The sequence below is a fragment of the Astyanax mexicanus genome, chromosome 25 (genome assembly GCF_023375975.1).
Source record: "Astyanax mexicanus isolate ESR-SI-001 chromosome 25, AstMex3_surface, whole genome shotgun sequence".
NCBI lineage: Eukaryota > Metazoa > Chordata > Actinopteri > Characiformes > Acestrorhamphidae > Astyanax > Astyanax mexicanus.
Window position 1 is genome coordinate 6,633,297 of NC_064432.1, and position 21,192 is coordinate 6,654,488.

A 21,192-nucleotide genomic window follows, 5' to 3' on the forward strand; every position below is an offset into this window, starting at 1 on the left:
AACTGTTAATTAATTCTACAACCAAGAAGCCAACATATTTTCTAATCTTTTGAAAAATGTGTTGAAATAAAAAGCAAAACATGTCTAATGTAAATTAACTTTTTTTTATCCCAATTGCAACAGGTATGTTCCATTCTGACTCTGTGTGCTATTGTGTTCCCAGTTAACTGCCAGAATCATGTAGATAGGTCTACACCAATCCAAGACCAGTTCAGTGCACAGCATTCTGTTCATGTTGCAACGCTAGAACAGTTTTTATTACATAGATTTAAATAACTGTACACCTACAACCCCTATACTAACAGAAGGGTTAAAATTCATCACTGAACTCTATAAGAGAATTAAGTAAAGAATAAAGCATAACAATAACTTGTTTCATGTTTAACAAATAACTATAAATGAAATCAAATAATTCATTAGCTTCATTATTTGATCAGTTAACTAGACTGCTAGTTAATGTCGGCTTGTCATAAATTCCTATCCTTCATCAGCTGGCGTGGTGCGGGATTCATTTCTGGCTGGGTTGTGACCAGATATCAGAGCTTTTACCCTTTAATTTACATTACAATTACTGTCTCGCCTCGCTGGAGATGTAGAAAGATTGAACACAAAGTCTGCACTGAGCTTTCTTTCAATCTGAAATCCCTAAGCAAGCTTCAAATTTGGAATAGAAGATTTTCAGGAATCCACTGCAGCACTGCAGTCCTCTATTAAGGTGAATGATGTGGCTCTGACCTGCTCTTACACAGTGGTGGATATTTTAGCTGTACTATCTTCCTGCTCCAAACACCAGGTCTGTTCTGAATTTCTGACCATCAATAAATGAAACCTATAGAGACTTTTTCCACTTAAATCGATTATAAAATGGAAACACCTGACAGTTCCAACTGAACAATATATTAACTTATTCACATAGTTAGCTAATCAGGTACTGTTTAGTATTTAAGCATACACACACACACACACAGTCAGGAGAAGAGCACAACCTACAGTGCATCATAGAAAATCTCTCCCCAGGTCTAGTACCTAACCCTCTCTCTGACCTCTCAACATCAGCACCATCAACAACAAGCCATATTTATCATTCCAAAAGACTCACTTTACATTCTTAAAATTTACATCCGCTGTACTTTAAACAAGAAAAAACTATGAAATTCCTAGTTACTATGAAACTATGAAACACTATCAGACTGAAGTTCCTAGGAGTTACTATTAATAGATGATTAGGTTATATTATTTTATTATTACTTATGCACATTTCATTTATTTAATTACCAAGAACTTCCTCATTTTTAGAGAATATATTTGTCAGATACAAACCATATTTGTTCTTTTTTAGTTGAAGTTTGTTTGTGTCTAGCTTCACCTGCTATCTAGATCTCACCCTTTTACACATTATAAGCATCATGCTGGGAGGGTGTAACATTAGTTGTCATCCGAACACTAACTGGTTATTTTGTTACAGTATATGTAGAATATATATGATTACATAAATGTAAATTGTAATATTACTGAAAAATGTAACATCTTTAAACTGCTACAGTTCATGTAGGCATTTGTTCAAAAACAGAGACACCAGCATTGCTTTTCTGGACTCTTGGACAGAGACGGCAGTGGTGCAGAGAGACATACACAGATCTGTTCTCAGTTACAGTGATGCACCTGCCCGTCCTCCATTTCAGAACATTTAAGATCCTCTACTAAATAAATGCACAAATGTTAGAATATGAGGAGTTAATAATTACATTTTAAATCATGTATTACTTTACTGATTTTCACCCCGATGGATTTAATTTTACAGTCTTATTTGAACAGTGCTGTGTTTATACAACAACTAATGCCTAAATGAACTGTAACAATTTGAATAATACTGCAGTAATATTTCAATTTACATTTATGTACGTAGATTTCTATTTATTTACTAATAACCTGATTGGATTTAAATATGTGATACGAAACAATTACAGCAAGGGGAAACTTTTTGAGGGAAATGTATTTGCTTAAATGAATACAACACATGAATGTCTAGATCTTAAAGATAAAATATGCTTGCTTTTGTATTTCACGAATGATAACAGACTTAAAAAAAACCCGAACAATTCTGTATTTTAGTTGTATTTCCATTTTTAAAAAACTAAAACCATTGCACATGACAATGTAACACCTAAGCAGTCAGCAAACTGTAACACACCACATAAAAATACACTTCCTTCAAAAGAAACTTTGCTCGTACATCTTTATTCTTATGAATCATCCATAGTCATCACTCTCCTTAACAGATACTATATCAGTCATCACACACAGACAGACAGACAGAGGACAGATACTGCAGCAAGATCTTCACACTCACCTCAGCTGGGAGATGAAGGGCAGACACTGAAGGAAACTCCTCACTTCACTCTCTTCATCTGAGCAGCCTCTCAGTTCTACTGGTTTCTTCACTGTTTGGAGTTTCAGCACTTCTAGGAAGAGGGAGCTCTTTCTCTCTGAGAGGTTTATACTCCAGACTGCAGGAGCTGACTGGTAAACTGGTTGTAATGCTGGAAGAACCGTCCTGCCTGTTTCAGTCTCATACTTCTTCACATGAGAGAACAGATCCAGCAGGAAATCTGATTTTTCACCATATGAACATGAGATCAGTTTCTCTACAGTTGAGTGAAGATCCTCTTTCTGGTGAAGAGCTGCTTGCAGACACAGATCCAGCAGGAATGAGTTCACTCTCTTTCTCCACTCATCACTCTCACCCTCAGCAGATCTGAAACTGTAGAGACAGAAAACAGTTCAAGCAGCTCTGATAGAAAAGCAGCAGCTCTGTGAACATCTCCTGCAGCTGCATCACTTCTGCTGTATCTGCTGTAATATTCAGAATAAACTCCAGGAGATATTTTCTGATCACCAACCAACTATAATAATTCAGCCCAATTTCACACAATCAATGAAGAAAGAAACACATTTTACAGCAGAGCATCCCAAGTGAACAATAGACCCATACATCTTAGAGAGAACATTCAGCGTATATTTAAATATATATATATAATTTTTGTTTTCATTTCTGGAGCCTTATTCACTGTTAAAATCTGTTAAAAATATTTATAAACCCGTGGTTTTGTGAAAAAATCTGCAGTTGTGCATAAATCTGACAATTTTTGGGCTATTATCAAGAAAAATGTAAGAAAAATATTATATATTGGTAAATTAGGTCCGGTCCTGGGTTCTTAAGTGTCACTGTCCTGCATGCTCTACCACATTCTCACTGGTAAAACACTGAAAACATTTTATTTTTTTTGTGAATCAAAATGGTCTAACACTTCCTGTGCTAAACTGAGTGTGTTAGACCATTTCGATTCACGAAAAAAAAAAATTCAGTTCACTAGAATTTTTGTGACTACTTCAGAGCTACCACAAACATGGTTTTCATTTGCAAATAAGGCTTTTTCTTTGATTGTGTAGGGGCAAATCAGAATTTATTCTGTTATAGACTGCAAGATTGCATGCTATATTTTGTTCACTGTTTAAACCCTTTAGGACGGATTAAGGATAGTCTGGGCCCCTGGGCAACTCTTAACGGCCCCCACGCCACCCCTACCCAGCGTGCACTGTGTGCATGTGTGCGTGTGTGTGAGAGAGAGAGAGAGAGAGAGAGAGGGTTATGGAGAGGGAGACAGGAAAGATTTTGAGTATATTAAAAAGCTGTATTAATGATATTAAATCAAGTTTAATTATTGTCCAGTCATTTCAAACTGTCATAGAATAACAAGCTGAATAAAATATTTTCCAATAAATAATTCTCAAACAAATTTCAGTGTTACACGCATACGCAGCCACAGCTACTACTACAAAATATCAGTGTTACACACATACACAGCCACAGCTACTACTACAAAATATCAGTGTTACACTCATACACAGCCACAGCTACTACTACAAAATATCAGTGTTACACTCATACACAGCCACAGCTACTACTACAAAATATCAGTGTTACACTCATACACAGCCACAGCTACTACTACAAAATATCAGTGTTACACTCATACACAGCCACAGCTACTACTACAAAATATCAGTGTTACACTCATACACAGCCACAGCTGCTACTACAAAATATCAGTGTTACACACATACACAGCCACAGCTACTACTACAAAATATCAGTGTTACACTCATACACAGCCACAGCTACTACTACAAAATATCAGTGTTACACTCATACACAGCCACAGCTGCTACTACAAAATATCAGTGTTACACTCATACACAGCCACAGCTACTACTACAAAATATCAGTGTTACACTCATACACAGCCACAGCTACTACTACAAAACCTCTTTCTGTTCATCTGTCACCAAACCAAAATTGTGCTATTATTAGCTTGCAGTTGTATGGTAGCTTGCCTGGCAATTTGTAGGTCCCTAGAAAGTCAAGGAGCCATGGTAAATGACTTCTATGGAAGTCAAGGGCCCCATAGCAGGGCCCTCTAAAAATATTCCCCATCTTTCCTTGGACACCAGAAGTTGAAGTCAGAGCAGTGCCACAACGCCTCATCCATTTTCATAAGGGGCCCAAAAGCATGACCAGGGCCCAAAAGCATGGCTAGGGCCCTCAAGAGGTCATGTGGTCAAAGACCCTAATAGTCAGAGGATCCTTAAAATGGAGTGCCCTCTAGGGCTGTAGCTATCGATTATTTTAGTAATCGAGTACTCTACTGAAAAATCGATTTGATTAATCGAGTAATCGGATAAAACATTTGTTTGCTTACAGAGTAATTAAAAATAAACAAGAGAAAACAAAACATTTCACTTAATAATAAATGACCAATTGATTTCCCTTTTTTAGATAAGTTATATTTTTAAATTCACAACATACATTTCCAAACTACAAACACAAATATAAAAATAACAGCATTATTTGCATAGGGCTGTGTTTGGTTTTAACTAATGCCTAAATTAACTGTAGCAGCTTATAAAAGACGACTGGAATAATACTTGAGTAATATTCCAATTAATATTTATGTATGTAGATTAATATTTATTCATTGATAATCTGATTGGAATTAAATATGTGTCACGAAACAATTACAGCAAATGGAAACTTTTTACAGGAAATAAATTTGCTCAAATGAACACAACACATGGATGCCTAGATCTAAAAAGATAATAAAATGTGCTTGCTTCTTTATTTCACTAATGATAACACGCTTATTCAGTTAACCAACTGAAACCTATTCAGACTGCACAAACATTACAAACAACAGAGTTGTAAAAAAAACTTTCTTCTATTTAAACAGGCAGCTTACTGTAACATGCTGCCTAAAAATACACTTCCTTCAAAAGAAACTTTGCTCACAAAGCTTCATCCTTATGAATCATTTATATACATCACCCTTCTCATCAGTCATCACACAGTCAGACAGACAGACAGAGGACAGATACTGCAGTAAGATCTTCACACTCACCTCAGCTGGGAGATGAAGGGCAGACACTGAAGGAAACTCCTCACTTCACTCTCTTCATCTGACCAGCCTCTCAGTTCTACTGGTTTCTTCTCTGTTTGGAGTTTCAGCACTTCTAGTAAGAGGGAGATCTTTCTCTCTGAGAGGTTTATTCTCCAGACTGCAGGAGCCGACCGGTAAACTGGTTGTAATGCTGGAAGAATCGTCCTGCCTGTTTCAGTCTCATACTTCTTCACATGTGAGAACAGATCCAGCAAGTAATTAGTCTGATTTGAGTCGTCAGTGTCTCCATAAGGAAAAGAGCTGTAAGAGCACACTGATGATAACAGCTCCAGTGTTTTCTCTCCTGTCTGTCTCTCACACTCTGCTGCTTTAATCAACAGATCCATAAAGATCTCTGAGTTTTTTGTGATGGGAGAGCAGTTATCAATTCTAAAAGAGAAAGTAAAATGGTATTTAGTTACTGCGTTTTCAATTTCTCTTTATATGCTAATTTCATTTGACTGCCCGCATTATTAGGAATTAATAATTAAAATGTCTGCATTATGAGTTTTTTTGTCTGTTGTTTAATTTTTCACCTGTTAAACCGAAGAGATATCCAATCTTATCCACAAAGGGCCAGTGGGGCTGTAGGTTTTTATTCAAGCCAATCAGAAGCATATGTTACAAGTTTTGGAAGACAGACCAACTGATTAAACAAGTGAAATCAGGTATGCTGCTCATTCAAACTAAACTACTACTATTACGCACAGGAAACTAACGTTCTTTTTTTCTGCTTCTGATACACTGTACAAGTGGCAGCTCAAAAACAGAAGCTTCTTCCAATCATGAGTCAAAACAACAGTTACTTAAATCTGAAACACAGTTTTACACTCTTCATCTATAGTACCAACAACAGGTTTTCAGTCAGTAAATCTTCACTTCACTGTAACATTTTATAAGTTCAGGTGTACAGAGACTGTGTAAAACAAGACAAAAAACAGGTGACAGTTCTTTACAGATTATTTCCTATTTATTTTGTGCCTATTAATGCTCTATTGTTACACTTAGACTTTTTTTTTTTCTAGACTTTGGCTCCCCGCCGTGACACACCTCCCATATGGGGAGAGCGGGCGCTGCTTCGCAGAGGTTTTTCCGCTACATTTTAATTTGGTTTTTATGACCTATGAACATAAATACAGTCAATTTCAGTCATGAAAACGGGAAATCAAACTGTGTAGCATGATATGCATGTCAAAGTTATAACAATGTGGAATTGTGTTTATTGATTTCTCAATAACTATTTAGTAATATAAGGCTAACATGTATTAATTAAATAAACATAATTCATTTAAAAATATTCCCAATATTTTACAGCAGATAGTCTACCTTACAAAGCACCCGCTATAACTGTACACCCAACCATAAAATACTTTTAGTACTAGACATTCAGTCAGCCTCCAAGGAAATGCTTTCCTTCTTAAATCTGGTTACATCATTATTGTTATGGTTACATCATATTATTATATATGTGAACCATTGTATATTCAAATATTCACATATAAAAATAAACACATAATGCAGAAAATATAGCTTGAACAAGTTTAACATTTTGTTTTTTATGTCTTTTTAATGAAATGTCTAACTTGAAGACAATATATGATTTAGACAAGCTATATTTCTCCAAGAGGATAAGAAAACTTTGTCCAAGAACAGACAAGAGATCTGTGTAATTCCATGTCCCAGGTGTTCATTCTTATCAACCAGAAGCACACATGATTCCATTTGTTTAATCAGTTAAACAAGTCCTCAGACAACTGATGACGTGTATTCCCTTGGCCAGAATAAATGCTGGACCCCCTGACCTAAATTGTTCTATTTAAAATACTTTAGAAAGAAAGCTTGAATATTTTGCACTCACCTCAGCTGGGACATGAAGGGCAGACAATGAAGGAAACTCCGCACTTTACTCCCTTCACAGGACCAGCCTCTGATCTCTACTGGTCTCTTCTCTGGTTGGAGTTTCAGTACTTCTAGGAAGAGGGAGCTCTTTCTCTCTGAGAGGTTTATACTCCAGACTGCAGGAGCGGATTGGTAAACTGGCTGTAATGCTGGAAGAATCGTCCTGCCTGTTTCAGTCTCATACTTCTTCACATGTGAGAACAGATCCAAAAAGAAATCTTCTTTATTACTGTACGCCCATGAGATAAGTTTCTCTACAGTTGTGTGACTCATCATTTCCTGGTGAAGAGCTGCTTGCAGACACAGATCCAGCAGGAATAATTTCCATCTCTTTCTCCACTCTTTACATTCACCCTGAACAGATCTGAAACTGCAGAGACAGACAACAAACAATTCAAGCTGTTCTGAGAGAAAAGAGCCAGCTCACTTAACAACAATTGAGCTACTGTAGCTCTAATATTCAGTAATTTCATGTTCTACAACTAAAAATAATCAACCCAATTTCACACAATAAAAAGGATATAAGATGGTGCCTGTTAGGTCAGCTGCCAAATGTCACATTTGCTCCCACCACACTTTGTCTTTTTGTTCTTATGTTTTGCTGTTTTATTTAATTAGACACTTTTTATTTTCACTGTGGCTCGCACTAGTTATACTAGAAACACTCTTGTTTTCATTAACCTACAATCATCTCACCTTCTGTTGTTTTTAATTCAAGATCCAAGTTGTCTGATCATGAGGGACAACAATTGCCACAACACGAAACAGTGGCCTAAAGGGAAGTGAGCCGGCATTAAGCTACAGGCTTGAGTCCCCACAGTGCCTAGCATTCTGCCTAGCCAATGTCCAGTAGAGGTGGGCGGATCAAACCAAATATCGATAATATCAATACCAATGCTGGTAGTGATATTGAGCAATACCCGTGTAAAAACATCGATACTCAAGCTTTTTTTCTTTCCTGCACGAACTGACTACTGCCCGCGCGGATTCATTAAAGTGTATCACAGCACAAAGCACACCCCCCCCCCTTTCCTTTTGTCAGCCCTCTACATGTTGCGTGATATTTTTTTTAACTCTGTTTATTTAAGAAAAAACAGAATTGCACTAAAAGGAAGAAACGTCCTTATTTTATTTTTTTAATTCTATTGGAAAAAAGAAACAAAGAAACAAAGAACTAGAAAAGATGTCTAGTGAGGGGGGGGAATTTTTATGTTATTTTTGTATTGTGGTTTCTCCTTTTCTACCTCAAAAAATATGTATTTTTCTAATGTTAAGACAAACTTTGTTTTGTTACTGTTCGATTGTTTCTAAACAAAAATGTTGATTGTGATATAGTATTTTGTTATCAGAAATGTTTGGCAAAATTCTATCCTAGTTCTTTTGGATCTATGAAGCTTAAATATTAGAAAGTATCGGTCAGGGTTCATACACCTTTTACAAGGTAAAATTCAAGCACTTGTCAAGCACTTTTAAGGCCCATTTTAAATTTTTTCCAGCACCTTTCAGCTGTGGTAAATTAATGATAACAGTAATATCTCAAAACTGCGATTCAGCGATAATTAATATATCGCAAAACTATTCTCGACTATGCTACTGAGAAAAAAAACACTTCTAAGTAAGTAAATAGAAGGAATCATGGATTTACTGGTGTCAGTTTCACACAATTTAAATACCAAATGTTCTTCACCATATGTTTACCCTATTCATTTAATTGAGCAGTTACTGAAATACGTCAAATTCGGGAATAAGTTGAGCGCATTTATACATACATATACTCAAAATTATTGATTTGCTTTTTGTCATACTGCAAGAGATGGTATGGTATGTTTATGTGAACACAATCAGAATTGTGTTTGGTAATTGCAGAAGGAGAAGAAATTAAGTAAAGTTTTATGATTCAAAATGTATCACCTGTCTATAGAGTTTGCTTGGTATCCAACTTGATTGGGTCAATAATGAAACTGAGACACAAAAGATAGACTAGGCAAATAACTTTCAATCATTTTTTACTGAAAATGTAGAGGTGGGTAAACCAGGTCCAGAAAGTAAAATTTTTACTTTCTGGACCTGGGATACCCACCTGTAGTATTTTCCTGATAATTTAGTTTTTTTTTCCCCAGGTGCATTGTACAATCTGGACTTATTGCCATTGTTTGCTTGAGGGTTACAACTGTATAAAAAGTAATTAAAAAAATAAATATTTTTACAGTTAAACATAAACTAGGGTAGCACGGTTTGACAGGGTAGCAGAACTCGACAGAACACCGACACTGTTAACGCGGCTGTTTGCCTGGATTCAGTGTCTGGAACGACCCGCTCGGCAGCACTGCTAACCCGGCTTTATGCTTTTAGCATGGCTATCTCCAGCCGGAGAACGGTTCGTTCCACGGCGCTGAAGCGGCTCCAACAGCGGCTCGTTGGAGGATGGGGACACCACGCTAACAGTGCCGGGCTGGGTTTAGCCTTATAGTAAATTGTACGTGTAACCCGGATTATTACTATTATTATTTAGATAAATCCAAAGCTTGGATTTTATCAGCCTTTTAAAGCTGTTCTGGGATAACTGCCAAAGCCATGCTATCCAGACTTTGTCTTGGTCTGGCTTCTGACCTTTTTTACTCAGGACATGTCCTATGTAATTTAATTCTGCCATCTGAATCTGGCACTTGCTCCTATTCAGCTTCAAATGAATGAAGTTTAGAACTTTTTTCATCAAGCTGTATTTGTCAGAACCCTTGATTGGGATCTAACACTGATAAGACTTTGGCATTCCTGTTACAACTTTCTCCACTGTGGGAAATGGATAATGCTCTCTTTTGATAGCTGCTGCATGGGAGGTATTTCTGTAAGCAAGTAAGAACTTTGCTATCTTCACCTGAAATGAGCCAGTCTTTTTGTCCATAGCTTTCAGAGATTTCTTAAAAGATTGAATAAACCTCTTAGCAAGGCTATTTATAGGTGTATGGAAGATAACAGAGGTGTTTAATGACATTGCTTTTGAAAAAACTTGGAACTCCTCTGAACTAAACACCCCCATCCTCCAAAAAATGCAGCCTCAAGAAATAGACAATGGCTCCCTTTTGACTGAATATTCAGGAAACTGTGGGTCACCTCCAACTGGCCATTCTCTCATGGTCAGTTTGTGGACTTTAGCCAGGATTGGGTCTAATTAGGAGTGATTTCCATCTTTTACATTACATTACATTACATTACATTACATTACATTTGGCAGACGCTTTTGTCCAAAGCGACTTACAATAGTCAAGTACAAAGGTAATAGAAGTTAAAGGTAAAACATCTTTATATAGGGCATAAAGGAGGTCAAGGGGAAATAATGGGATAGAGCAGTGTAGGAGGGGAAGAAGGAAATTAGGTTAGAAGTAGTTAGTGTGTTAGAGGTGTTAAGAGATTAAGTGCTCTTTGAAGAGCTCTGTCTTCAGAGCATCTGTGCAATATGGAACATTTCAACTGGATCTTCCCCTTTCTTTACAGTCTTTAGTGCACTAGGTAAACACAACAGTCCATCTGTGTTAGTATGTTGCCTGATTCCTCTGAAATCAATGGCATAATCGTAGGCCCCTAAGAACCGTGCCCATCATTGTAAAGGTTGATTCACTATGTCCACTACAACTTTTTTTTTTCCACAATTGACTTAACTTATATTTTTTTTAGATATTAATGCTATTGATTTCAACATCTTATTTGCATAGTTCTGTGGTAATAGAACACATTGGTTTTAAACTAATACCTATATTAACTGTTTCAGCTAAAGACAATCAACAATTATGTATTTAGATTATTATTTATTCCTCAAAAATCATATGAACGATAACACACCACTAAAAATGAAAAAAAAAAAAAACCTTTTTGGCCCGGACTCAAAGATAGGCAAAATGCTATGAGTTGTTTGCTTTTTTTTTCAATGACAACACATTGATTACGCAAGCTGTATCCAAAATGTCAAGAACATTATAAACACTACCCAGACAATAAAGAACTGAGCCCTAAACATAGAATAACTGTTCTGGGGTGGGTTTCCCGAAAGCTTCGTAACGCTAAGAACTTCGTTAACTCGTACTTAAGATTGATCGTTAATTAAAGAGTGTTTCCCAAACCGGTGCGTAACTAAAGTACTACGTAAACTCGCTCGCAGATTAATGAGTGCTCTCACCCAATCGTTATTCTCCAAGAACTTCTTTAGGGGATCTCGACTTGCAGTTCAGCACCTTAAACACCAGGGACCGCCAATTTTGAGGGAGAAAAATGTTAATTTCCGTGGTTGAAGCAATTATATTATATTACTATTAATTATAATCAATTATATTATTATTATTATTGTTGTTGTTATTGTTATTGTTATTGTTACTGTTACTATTATATTATATTATATTATATTATATTATTCCCCGTGTCTGCGGGTGCTCCGGTTTCCTCCCACAGTCCAAAGACCTATGGATGTCTATTGCCCCTCAAGGCCCTGTCCCACTGCGATTGCGTCTAAATATCCACTAAAGTACGTACAAATTTCAGTGGACGCAGTTTAGTGGATATTTAGTGGATATTTAGACGCAATATGGACGTAGTTTAGTGGATATTTGGACGCCACCGTCCAAGTGGACGTAGTTTAGACATTGCCGTCCACTTTAGACGCAAAAGTGGTTTTGGTACCTCCCAAAATTTTCGGAATAGACGGCGACTAATATGGACGTAATTTAGTGGGTATTTAGACGCAGTACGGACGTATTTTAGTGGATATTTGGACGGCACGTACAGGTGGACGTCGACGTCCATAAAAATATTTTTCTGGCATCCATCGCCCCTTTAAAACACATTTAAACATTAAAACATAAATATACTTAGAAATCAATGATGCTGCAGGCGTCTGCTAGCCGCTAGTTTTTAGTTATTATACTGGCATTTGTTCAATGTTCTGGCTTTTTTTCCCAGCCTATTGCTACTTTTAGATATAGGCATAGGCTACTGTTCCTGCACAGCATAACAAAAGAAAATATATTATGTAATTTCTATTTTTATTAGAAAAATAACAAACGAAAATAAACCCAAAATGTTGACAAAAATATAATCTAACGAATTTCAAATTATAGAAACGAAAAAGGTTAAAATGGTATTAATATAACAGTTTAACAGCTGGATCAAACAGTTATACGGATTTCTCTCTCTTGTTGCTCAAGAAGAAATGATGATTCACTAGAAAAAACAACCATATATAGTTGGAAGTCGACGTCCAAAAAGTGGAAGTCGACGTACAAATTTGGAAGTCGCCGTCCAACTTCAATTTAGACGGAATATGGACGTAATTTGGACGGACAGCGTCCATTTGGACGCAGTGCGTCTATGTTTTGGACGCAGCGCGTTCACTCAGTGGACGCAGTGTTTTCTGATAAATTTGGACGTACTTTAGTGGATATTTAGACGCAATCGCAGTGGGACAGGGCCTTTAGGTGTGAGTGTGTGAGTGGATGTGTCTGTGTGTCTGTCTGTGTCTGTCTGCCCTGCGATGGATTGGCGGCCTTTTCAGGGTGTATAGCCGGCTGGTATAGACTCCAGCCACCCCGCGACCCTTAACGGATAAAGCGGTTGACGATGAGTGAGTGAGTAAGTGAGTGAATGAGTTATATTTTATTATATTATATTATATTGCCATATAATGCCATATATATAATGCCAATTTGTCTGTGGCTTGTAGTCTAACTGGGCAAACCCATTATTAAAATCCAGATTCCTGCAGAGGATGTTCACGGTCTAAGCAAAGCTGCAAAGTCACCAAGTCCGTGGATTCTGTAATCAGGCTGTTACTGTGGAATACACGCAACTATACACAATTCCCACCAGCCCGGGAATTACAGCACAACACATATATATTTCCATGCTATTGGGAAAATCCCTGGTACTGTAGGTCCGGTGCAGGGGACGCCTGCAGTGTTTTTAATCACACCTACACGTATTGTAAAGGGTATCGGTGAATGTGCAGGTAATATTTATTATTATTCCTTAACCAGGTGCTTCTAACCAACATTGTGGCTGTTCATCTGGGTAAACTCTGGCGTGTATCAGCTCGCAAATATATAAATACCAGTCAAAAGTTGGACAAGTCTCATTCAATGTTTTTATTATTATTTTTTTTACATTGTGGATTAATATTAAAACCATGAAAACTATCAATTGACGCATATGGAATTATCTAGTAAACAAAAAGGTGCATGGCCTTAACAATCCCCTGACTTAAACCCAACTGAGATGGTGATTTGGATGAGCATACTCATGTTGGTTTAATATATATAACATACGTATATGTATTATTATATTATTTTTATATTTTCTATATATTATATTTTATATTATTATTAATAATTATAATAATAAATTAATATTATTCGCCAAATTACTACTAAAAATATTAGTATAATATCTATCTATCTATCTATATATATATATATATATATATATATATATATATATATATACACACTAACAATAATAGTTTTAAAAAAGTAAAAAAGTTTAATTTTTTTAAATAGATTAGATTTTCGAATATTTATTTAGTCATATGTATCTTTAGGAGTATTTTATCAATGCCGAAGTAAATCCTTTTGTTATTTAAATTTCAGAATATGTATAATGTTGATGATTACAACACATTTCTACGTTTTTAGGGTGTAATAGTGAATAAATACTGCATATTGGCAGTGTTGAATCGATAATTGTGGATCGATTGAGCGCGCTGTTTCGGGGGAGGAGTCAACAAAGACGTTCTTTAACCTCGTTCGTTAATTTTCACGTTGCGAAGCTCTTTGGGAAACACTCGCAGAACTGTCTCGTTCTTTACTCACGTCATTCGTTAGTTCGTTCGTTATTCGCTAAGATTGATCGTTTTCGGGAAACCCACCCCTGTACTTTAGTTTGTTATCTGTAGAGTTTTGTCCATTTGTATTGGTTTAGAAAACGTCATTTATGTTGCATAAAAATACACTTATCACTCATATGGTTAATCCTTCTGAATCCGCGATCATCACTCTCCTGAACAGATATTTTAATCAGTCATCATACAGAAGGACAGAAGACAGACACTGCAGTAAGACCTCACACTTACCTCAGTTGGGAGATGAAGGGCAGACACTGAAGGAAACTCCTCACTTCACTCTCTTCATCTGAGCAGCCTCTCAGTTCTACTGGTTTCTTCACTGTTTGGAGTTTCAGCACTTCTAGTAAGAGGGAGCTCTTTTTCTCTGAGAGGTTTATTCTCCAGACTGCAGGAGCTGACTGGTAAACTGGTTGTAATGCTGGAAGAAAACTCCTGCCTGTTTCAGTCTCATACTCCTTCACATGAGAGAACAGATCCAGGAGGAAATCACTCTGTTTATAGTCGTCAGTGTATCCATAAGGAAAAGAGCTGTAAGAGCACACTGATATTAACAGCTCCAGTGTTTTCTCTCCTGTCTGTCTCTCACACTCTGCTGCTTTAATCAACAGATGCAGAAACAGCTGAATGCCACACCAATACGCAACTCTGCAATAAACAGGAAGGAAAGACAAATTAAATTTCCAAAGCATAACACACAATTTAAACAATCTGATCTGAATTACACTGACTGTAACATAATTTAAATGTTACATTCACCTTAAACTACAAACAATATATTATTGTAATTAACTCACATTGTTATGTACAAATAAAGCTTCTAAATAGGGTTGCAACTAATGATTATTTTGCTAATCAACTCATATTTCAATCATTACAACTAGTTGAATAATTGACAATAATTTCTGTCATGACCTCCATATCTGCTTAATCTAGGCATTGCTTGTTTCTATGAGCGTTTTACCTCATATGCTCAACTGTGAATGTTACCCAGACTGTTCCTAATCATAACCTCAAAAAATACTGATCCATGAAATGAGAATAGGAAACTTCAGTTGTGATAGCTTAATCAAATAGATTTATAACATAATGTAATCACAATAAAAATTAAATAAATAAAATGATACAAAGTGCAAGTGATGTTTCAAATGAAAAACAATATACAAATATATGACTCAAATTAGCACCTTCTGCCCCAGAAGTTGAAGATCATTGTGTTGCAGTAGACTAAAAGTCCTAAAACTATGTTTTATTTGAATGAGGAGCCGTCACCCCTATCCTAATATGTTTCAGTCCCCAGCACTTTGTGTACTGTGTTGTAGTAATAAATGAAGGATTAGTTGACAATGAAATTTGAAATAGACACATTTTTATAGTCATCATTAAAGATTATGATGACTAATTGTTGCAGCTCTGCTTCTAACATTGCATCTTACTCACCTCAGCTGGGAGATGAAGGGCAGACACTGAAGGAAACTCCTCACTTCACTCTCTTTATTTGACCAGCCTCTCAGTTCTACTGGTTTCTTCACGGTTTGGAGTTTCAGCACTTCCAAGAAGAGGGAGGCCTTTCTCTTCTTTACATCTATGCTCCAGCCTGTAAATTTGTGCAGTGAAATTGCCATACAATTGCCAAAAACAAATTGTGCCATCAGCATAACTATTGTTTAATAGAAGTATAAAATGACACTTACTCTTTAGGGTCACTTCTTTTTCCTCACTGGGTTCACTGGTGTCTCCTTCTCCGTAGACAGCAGAGACTCTGACTCTGTAGCAGGTGCTGTAGGGATGGGTTATGGTGTATATACACTCAGGACCCTCTGTTAGAACAGACTGCCAGCCCTCCAGACCAGCTTCCATATACTCCACCATGTAGTGGAGCACAGGAGAGTCTCCATCAGCTTCAGGACTCTGCCAGCTTACAGTGAGAGAGTCTGAATTCTGGTTAAGAACTGTAGGCTGTCCAGGTCTGGCTCTAGGAAGTGTCTGGAACTCTGTGATTCTGCTGTAGTCACTTATGTTGTTACGGTCCATTACAGCATATCTGAGATGGTACTGCGTGCCTGGTTTTAGGCCCCTAATAACAGAAGTTTCTTCAGTACTACAGATATCAACATCACGCCATTTCAAACAAACACGGTTGTTTCCTCTGCAGATCACAGCTCTGTACTCCACTGTGTACCACTGTACGGCACTAGACTCTGATCTATGCAGTCTCAGGGAAACAAATGTCTGTTTTATGTTGAGTATTTCTGGGTTCTCTGGTTTAAAGTCAAGTTTAACACTGGAACTCACAATATTACCACACTGATAAAGCCAAACAGAGTATTCAGAAAAAGAGGGCAAGGGTATGAACGCAACAAGAAACTTGATATGCTCTTCATCTTCATTTGTCACCATGCTTGACAGAAATAAATGAAAATCATTGCGAATTTTGTGGCGGATATCTGGGAGCTTGAATAATGGCTCTGTCTTAAGTGTGTTGTCTGTGTTTACTAAATCCATGTGCTGTTTGAGAGCTGAGAGAAAGGGATCTTTAGCCTCCAGTGATGAGAGAGTGAAGCACAACACTTTGTCTGCTTGTGAATCTTCAATCACCTGCTGTAATGCTTTCTGTGATTTCAGAATGGTGATGTTTGCAGATCTGCAATCATTCAGAGCTACAACTTTTGCAGCTTTGTTTAAAAGCCAGTGATGCGTGTTTTGTGGGCTGAATGGTGACTGTTCATTCCTCTTCAGAAAATCTCGCAAATTCTTCTCTCCTTCTCCTCTCTCTCGTCCAGTTCTAATGCAGGAGGCCAGTTTTTTCTGAAACACTGACTGGTACTTTTGCAGAAGCGCAGAATACTCAAAAAGAGCCTCTTTCAAACCTGGATACCATGTAGGTACACCAAGAGTAGAGTTAATGGACATCATGTCCTGACTAATGTTGATGTTCTTCTCTAGATGCTCAAGAACATCAACTGCATTGTTCAGTAGGTCTTCACTGATGTTGCTAACTACATAAGCAGACGTTGGTTTTAGATTCTTCAGAGGGTAAAGCCACACTTTCAGAGGAACCGCTCTCTCACTATCAGGTTCTAATAACTCATGCAGTGACCTAAACTGTTTTACAGCAGATTTAAAATCCACAGGATCTTTGAAATCCTCTCCATCTGCATAGAGATCACATTCACAGAAGCAGTCTGCTTGTTCGAGATTCAGGAGTAATTCATCAACAGTTTGGGATTCTACATTTCTCTTAATCTCATCTTTCAGTTTACCACTTTCCTCACTATGTTCATTCTTCTCATCCAGCACAAAATACGCTTGTGCTCCGTAGAGCACAGCTACAACCACATGTGTTGCTGAGTTCTGATTGGTCAGTGAGAGAGGAGCTTCACTGTGTAGCAGTCTGTGACTGAGCATGTCCAGTCTGGTTGTGGCTCTGTAGTGTACAGTGACTCTGTCCTGCAGCTGGGACTGAGTGGGGTGCTTCAGATAGCCAGCAGCTCCAGACACTTCCACCAGCCCTGATACAACACTAGCTCTAACAGCAGTGGTCAGATCCAGAGCTCGGAGTCGGTCCTGCAGATACTTTCCTTCTAATATCCTCACATCTGTGTGTGGTCGAGGTAGAGACAATCTCATAGTTGATAGTGTGTCCTCATCCCACAGAAAAACACCTGAAAATATACAAAAGACCAGTGTCACACAGTGTATGCATGTGGTTCTGGAAAAAAGTAAAGATAGACACTAGAGATGTACAAATGCATTGTTATTAGTACTGTCAACTGTTATTAGTACTTCATCTGCAAACATTTTATTTTTTACAAAATATTTATACAAATTAATCACATGATCAAGTTTGTCACCTGTGTTCTCCAGTAATTCACACCTAGTGGTGTATTAGTGTATTTATTTTGCTACTGACAAAAACAGTCATAAACCACTTGGAAGCAGCAATCCTATCTAAATATGTCTGGAAAATCAGTACAAACAAAGAATACAAAAGTTGAGTGATGTCAATGCGACACATACTTGATGAAGATATGAAGATGAAGATATGATAGAGCATATGCAATATTTTTTAGTCAAAAAAGTAATTTGACTCTACAGAATATTAAAATAAAACAAAAACAAAAAGCCTAAAATCTGTGACACATTATTTAAACCTAGTAAACACTATATAAAAATTGGGCAAATGTGCATACCTGAGCTAAATGAATCATTGTGGCAGTCATACAACATTCCAAGATCCAATGGACGACCAAGTGCAGCAACTTCAACTTCAAAGTCTGAGGTGAAATTAACAAGGGGAGATGTTGCAAATCAATTGTGGCAGTGTTAGACATGTTAAGTAAGTAAACACTAGGGATGTAACAGGGCACAATATTTACTGTTTGGTTCCCACCATGGTATAACCCCTATTGTTCAGGACAATTTTGGAAAAGTGAATAGAAAAAACATAGATAAATGTTTTAATATATCCCTTGTATATTTATATAAACATCAAAACAGATCTGACTGGCTGAGGAGAATCATTTCAACATAAAGGCATGTGTTTGGTCAGTGAGTTTCCTACACTGCACAGCTCCCACTGTAAAGAATAGAAATGTCAAATTAAAAACCATCAAAATTTCTTAATTAAAGAAAAAATAATTAATTTTTTTATTTATTTATTTTATGTTTAAAGTGTGTCACACATGTTATGAATGTACTTACTGCTGTTCCCTTAGTTCAGGTTTGAGTGAATGTGTCTACTGTGTTTATTTTAGTATTGGCACGATCTCCGAACAAAGGAGACGTGTTCGATTAAAACTGCCTGTGTTTGCACCACTTGCCTGAATCTGCACAAATCTGATTGGCTGAGGAGCTTCATTCGGATATACACGACTGATCTATGATTTCCTTGCACTGCAAAGTCCCCAGTGTAAAGGATACAAATGTTAAGCTGCTAAACACTGTCAAAATTAGCTAGTTCTCAATGGTTAACTGGTCTGGGTTTAGTCGATGGCCTCTGCACTACACTAAGAAACAGAGGCAGCAACAAACTTAGGAACAGTGTTTACTCTGTATTCTAAATGGGATTGTGCTAACTGAACTGAACCCCCATACTGTGTTGGTTCATAAAGATAACATATACTGTTACACCCCTAGTGAGCGATTATACAACAACATTTATGACTAACTACATTACATTTGCTGTATCAGAACTTACCTTTCACTTGTTCATGTCCTCTACAGTAGCGCTCTGTCAGCTCACTCTCAGCTTTCTGCAATATTTCAGGCATTAACAATAAAAACAAACAATAATAGTCAAGACATAACAAGACAACCATTTTCTCCATACTTCAGCTGTAAGCACAGATAGATTGTGGCGTCTGCCGATTCATGCAGTAAATTCACATACAGTAAGCATTCTGGCACCCAATGGTCAGTTAGGGTTTAGCTAAAAAGCCCAACAGTGGCAACCTGACAAACCTGGGTATCAAACCAACATCCCTGTCATCAATAAACCAGTACTCTACCCCTAAGCCACCACGGCTCCAAACAATACAATAACATTATAAGAATAATAAAAAAAATATATATTTATATTGTAAATTTTAATAAGAGCTGCAAGTACTACAGTCCCCTCCAAAAGTATTGGAACAGTGATGCCAATCCTATTATTTCTGCTTTACACTGAAAACATTTGGCTTTTGCATTAAAATAGTATTATGACTAAAAATATCAATATTTTTTTATTTCTTTATTTCCAGGTATTTACATCTGAATCCAAACACAGTGCATTTGTAGCCAAAATCCTTACAACCACTAGGAATGTTCTGAAGAACTGGTGTACTAAGTAGCAGATGTCAATCAGGGAGACCATGACAAACTACTAACGTCAGTGTCAGCTGTGAGTAACATCAGAAACAACCTTAAGAGGGCTGGAATCAAGGTATCTCATTTGTTCAGTCAAGTGAACAAAAGTACAAAGGCTTCACCAAAAGATAAAAAACACGTTTAGCAAGGGTGAATAGGAAGGCCAGGCTGGAACTTTCCAAGAAGTACAGATACAAGACCGTGGACTGGCTATGGACTGAAAGATTAACCTTTACCCATGTGATGGAAAGGCTAAATTTTGGAGACAGAAAGGATCTGCTCATGATCCCAAACATGAACAAATCTACAGAAACATTTTGTCTGTCAATTTACAGAAAGATTCAACCAAACTGATTGGGAGATATCATGCAGCAAGATAATGACCAAAATCCTAAGCCTGGAAAAGCATCCCAAAAAAGAATTTAATGATATCAGTGGGTCACAGACTTGATGAAGTTATTGAAAGCAGAGAATTTGCAAACTATATTTGAAGTCATATTCACTTTCATTTATTTTAAGTTTATCTGTTCCAGTACTTTTGCTCACAAGACACAATGGGTAGGTTCAGAGAGAAGGTGCTATTTTTCTATTTTCTGTGCATTAGATCCAAATGTAAATATCTGGAAATAAAAACTGAAATGTTGATCTTTTGTCAAATATTCATATTTTAATGTCAACCCCAAATGTTTGCAGTCTACAGCAAAAAAATACAGGGATTGGCTTCACTGTTCCAATACTTTTGAAGGGGACTGTATTTCACCTGTTTATAACCCTGCAGTATATGAAGTTTACATAACTTATGCTTACCTCAGTCCTTGCTGTAAGTTCTTTTAGGAGTTGCATCAATTGTTGCTCCATCTTGCTCTCGCTTGATGATTTCCCATCTTCAGACTGCTCTGTTTTGTAGATTGGAACTTGGACTGGGTCAATGACTTGCTGACATACTGGTATCTGCAGAAATACTACTGGTAATTCATATTTCTTTTAAATGGTTGCAACATTAACAGGATTTGGAAGTGTGAACATTTGACTGTTTAAAAAACTTGGAACTTTTATTCAAAAGTACAC

General features: G+C 37.0%; 1 protein-coding gene across 7 annotated transcripts in view; it reads right to left on the minus strand.

Moving 5' to 3' along the window:
* Nucleotides 1-21,192, minus strand: part of LOC111190427 (uncharacterized) — a 59,110-nt gene that overhangs the window by 23,347 nt on the left and 14,571 nt on the right. For all 7 annotated transcript variants that reach the window (XM_049472591.1, XM_049472588.1, XM_049472589.1 and 4 more), the window contains 9 exons: nucleotides 20,932-21,075; nucleotides 19,475-19,529; nucleotides 18,468-18,551; nucleotides 15,969-17,939; nucleotides 15,715-15,871; nucleotides 14,506-14,922; nucleotides 7,354-7,764; nucleotides 5,457-5,885; nucleotides 2,351-2,761 (listed from right to left, as the gene is read on the minus strand). In XM_049472591.1, the coding sequence (XP_049328548.1) occupies nucleotides 2,351-2,761; nucleotides 5,457-5,885; nucleotides 7,354-7,764; nucleotides 14,506-14,922; nucleotides 15,715-15,871; nucleotides 15,969-17,939; nucleotides 18,468-18,551; nucleotides 19,475-19,529; nucleotides 20,932-21,075 (4,079 nt within the window). The remainder of the gene's footprint in view (nucleotides 1-2,350; nucleotides 2,762-5,456; nucleotides 5,886-7,353; nucleotides 7,765-14,505; nucleotides 14,923-15,714; nucleotides 15,872-15,968; nucleotides 17,940-18,467; nucleotides 18,552-19,474; nucleotides 19,530-20,931; nucleotides 21,076-21,192) is intronic.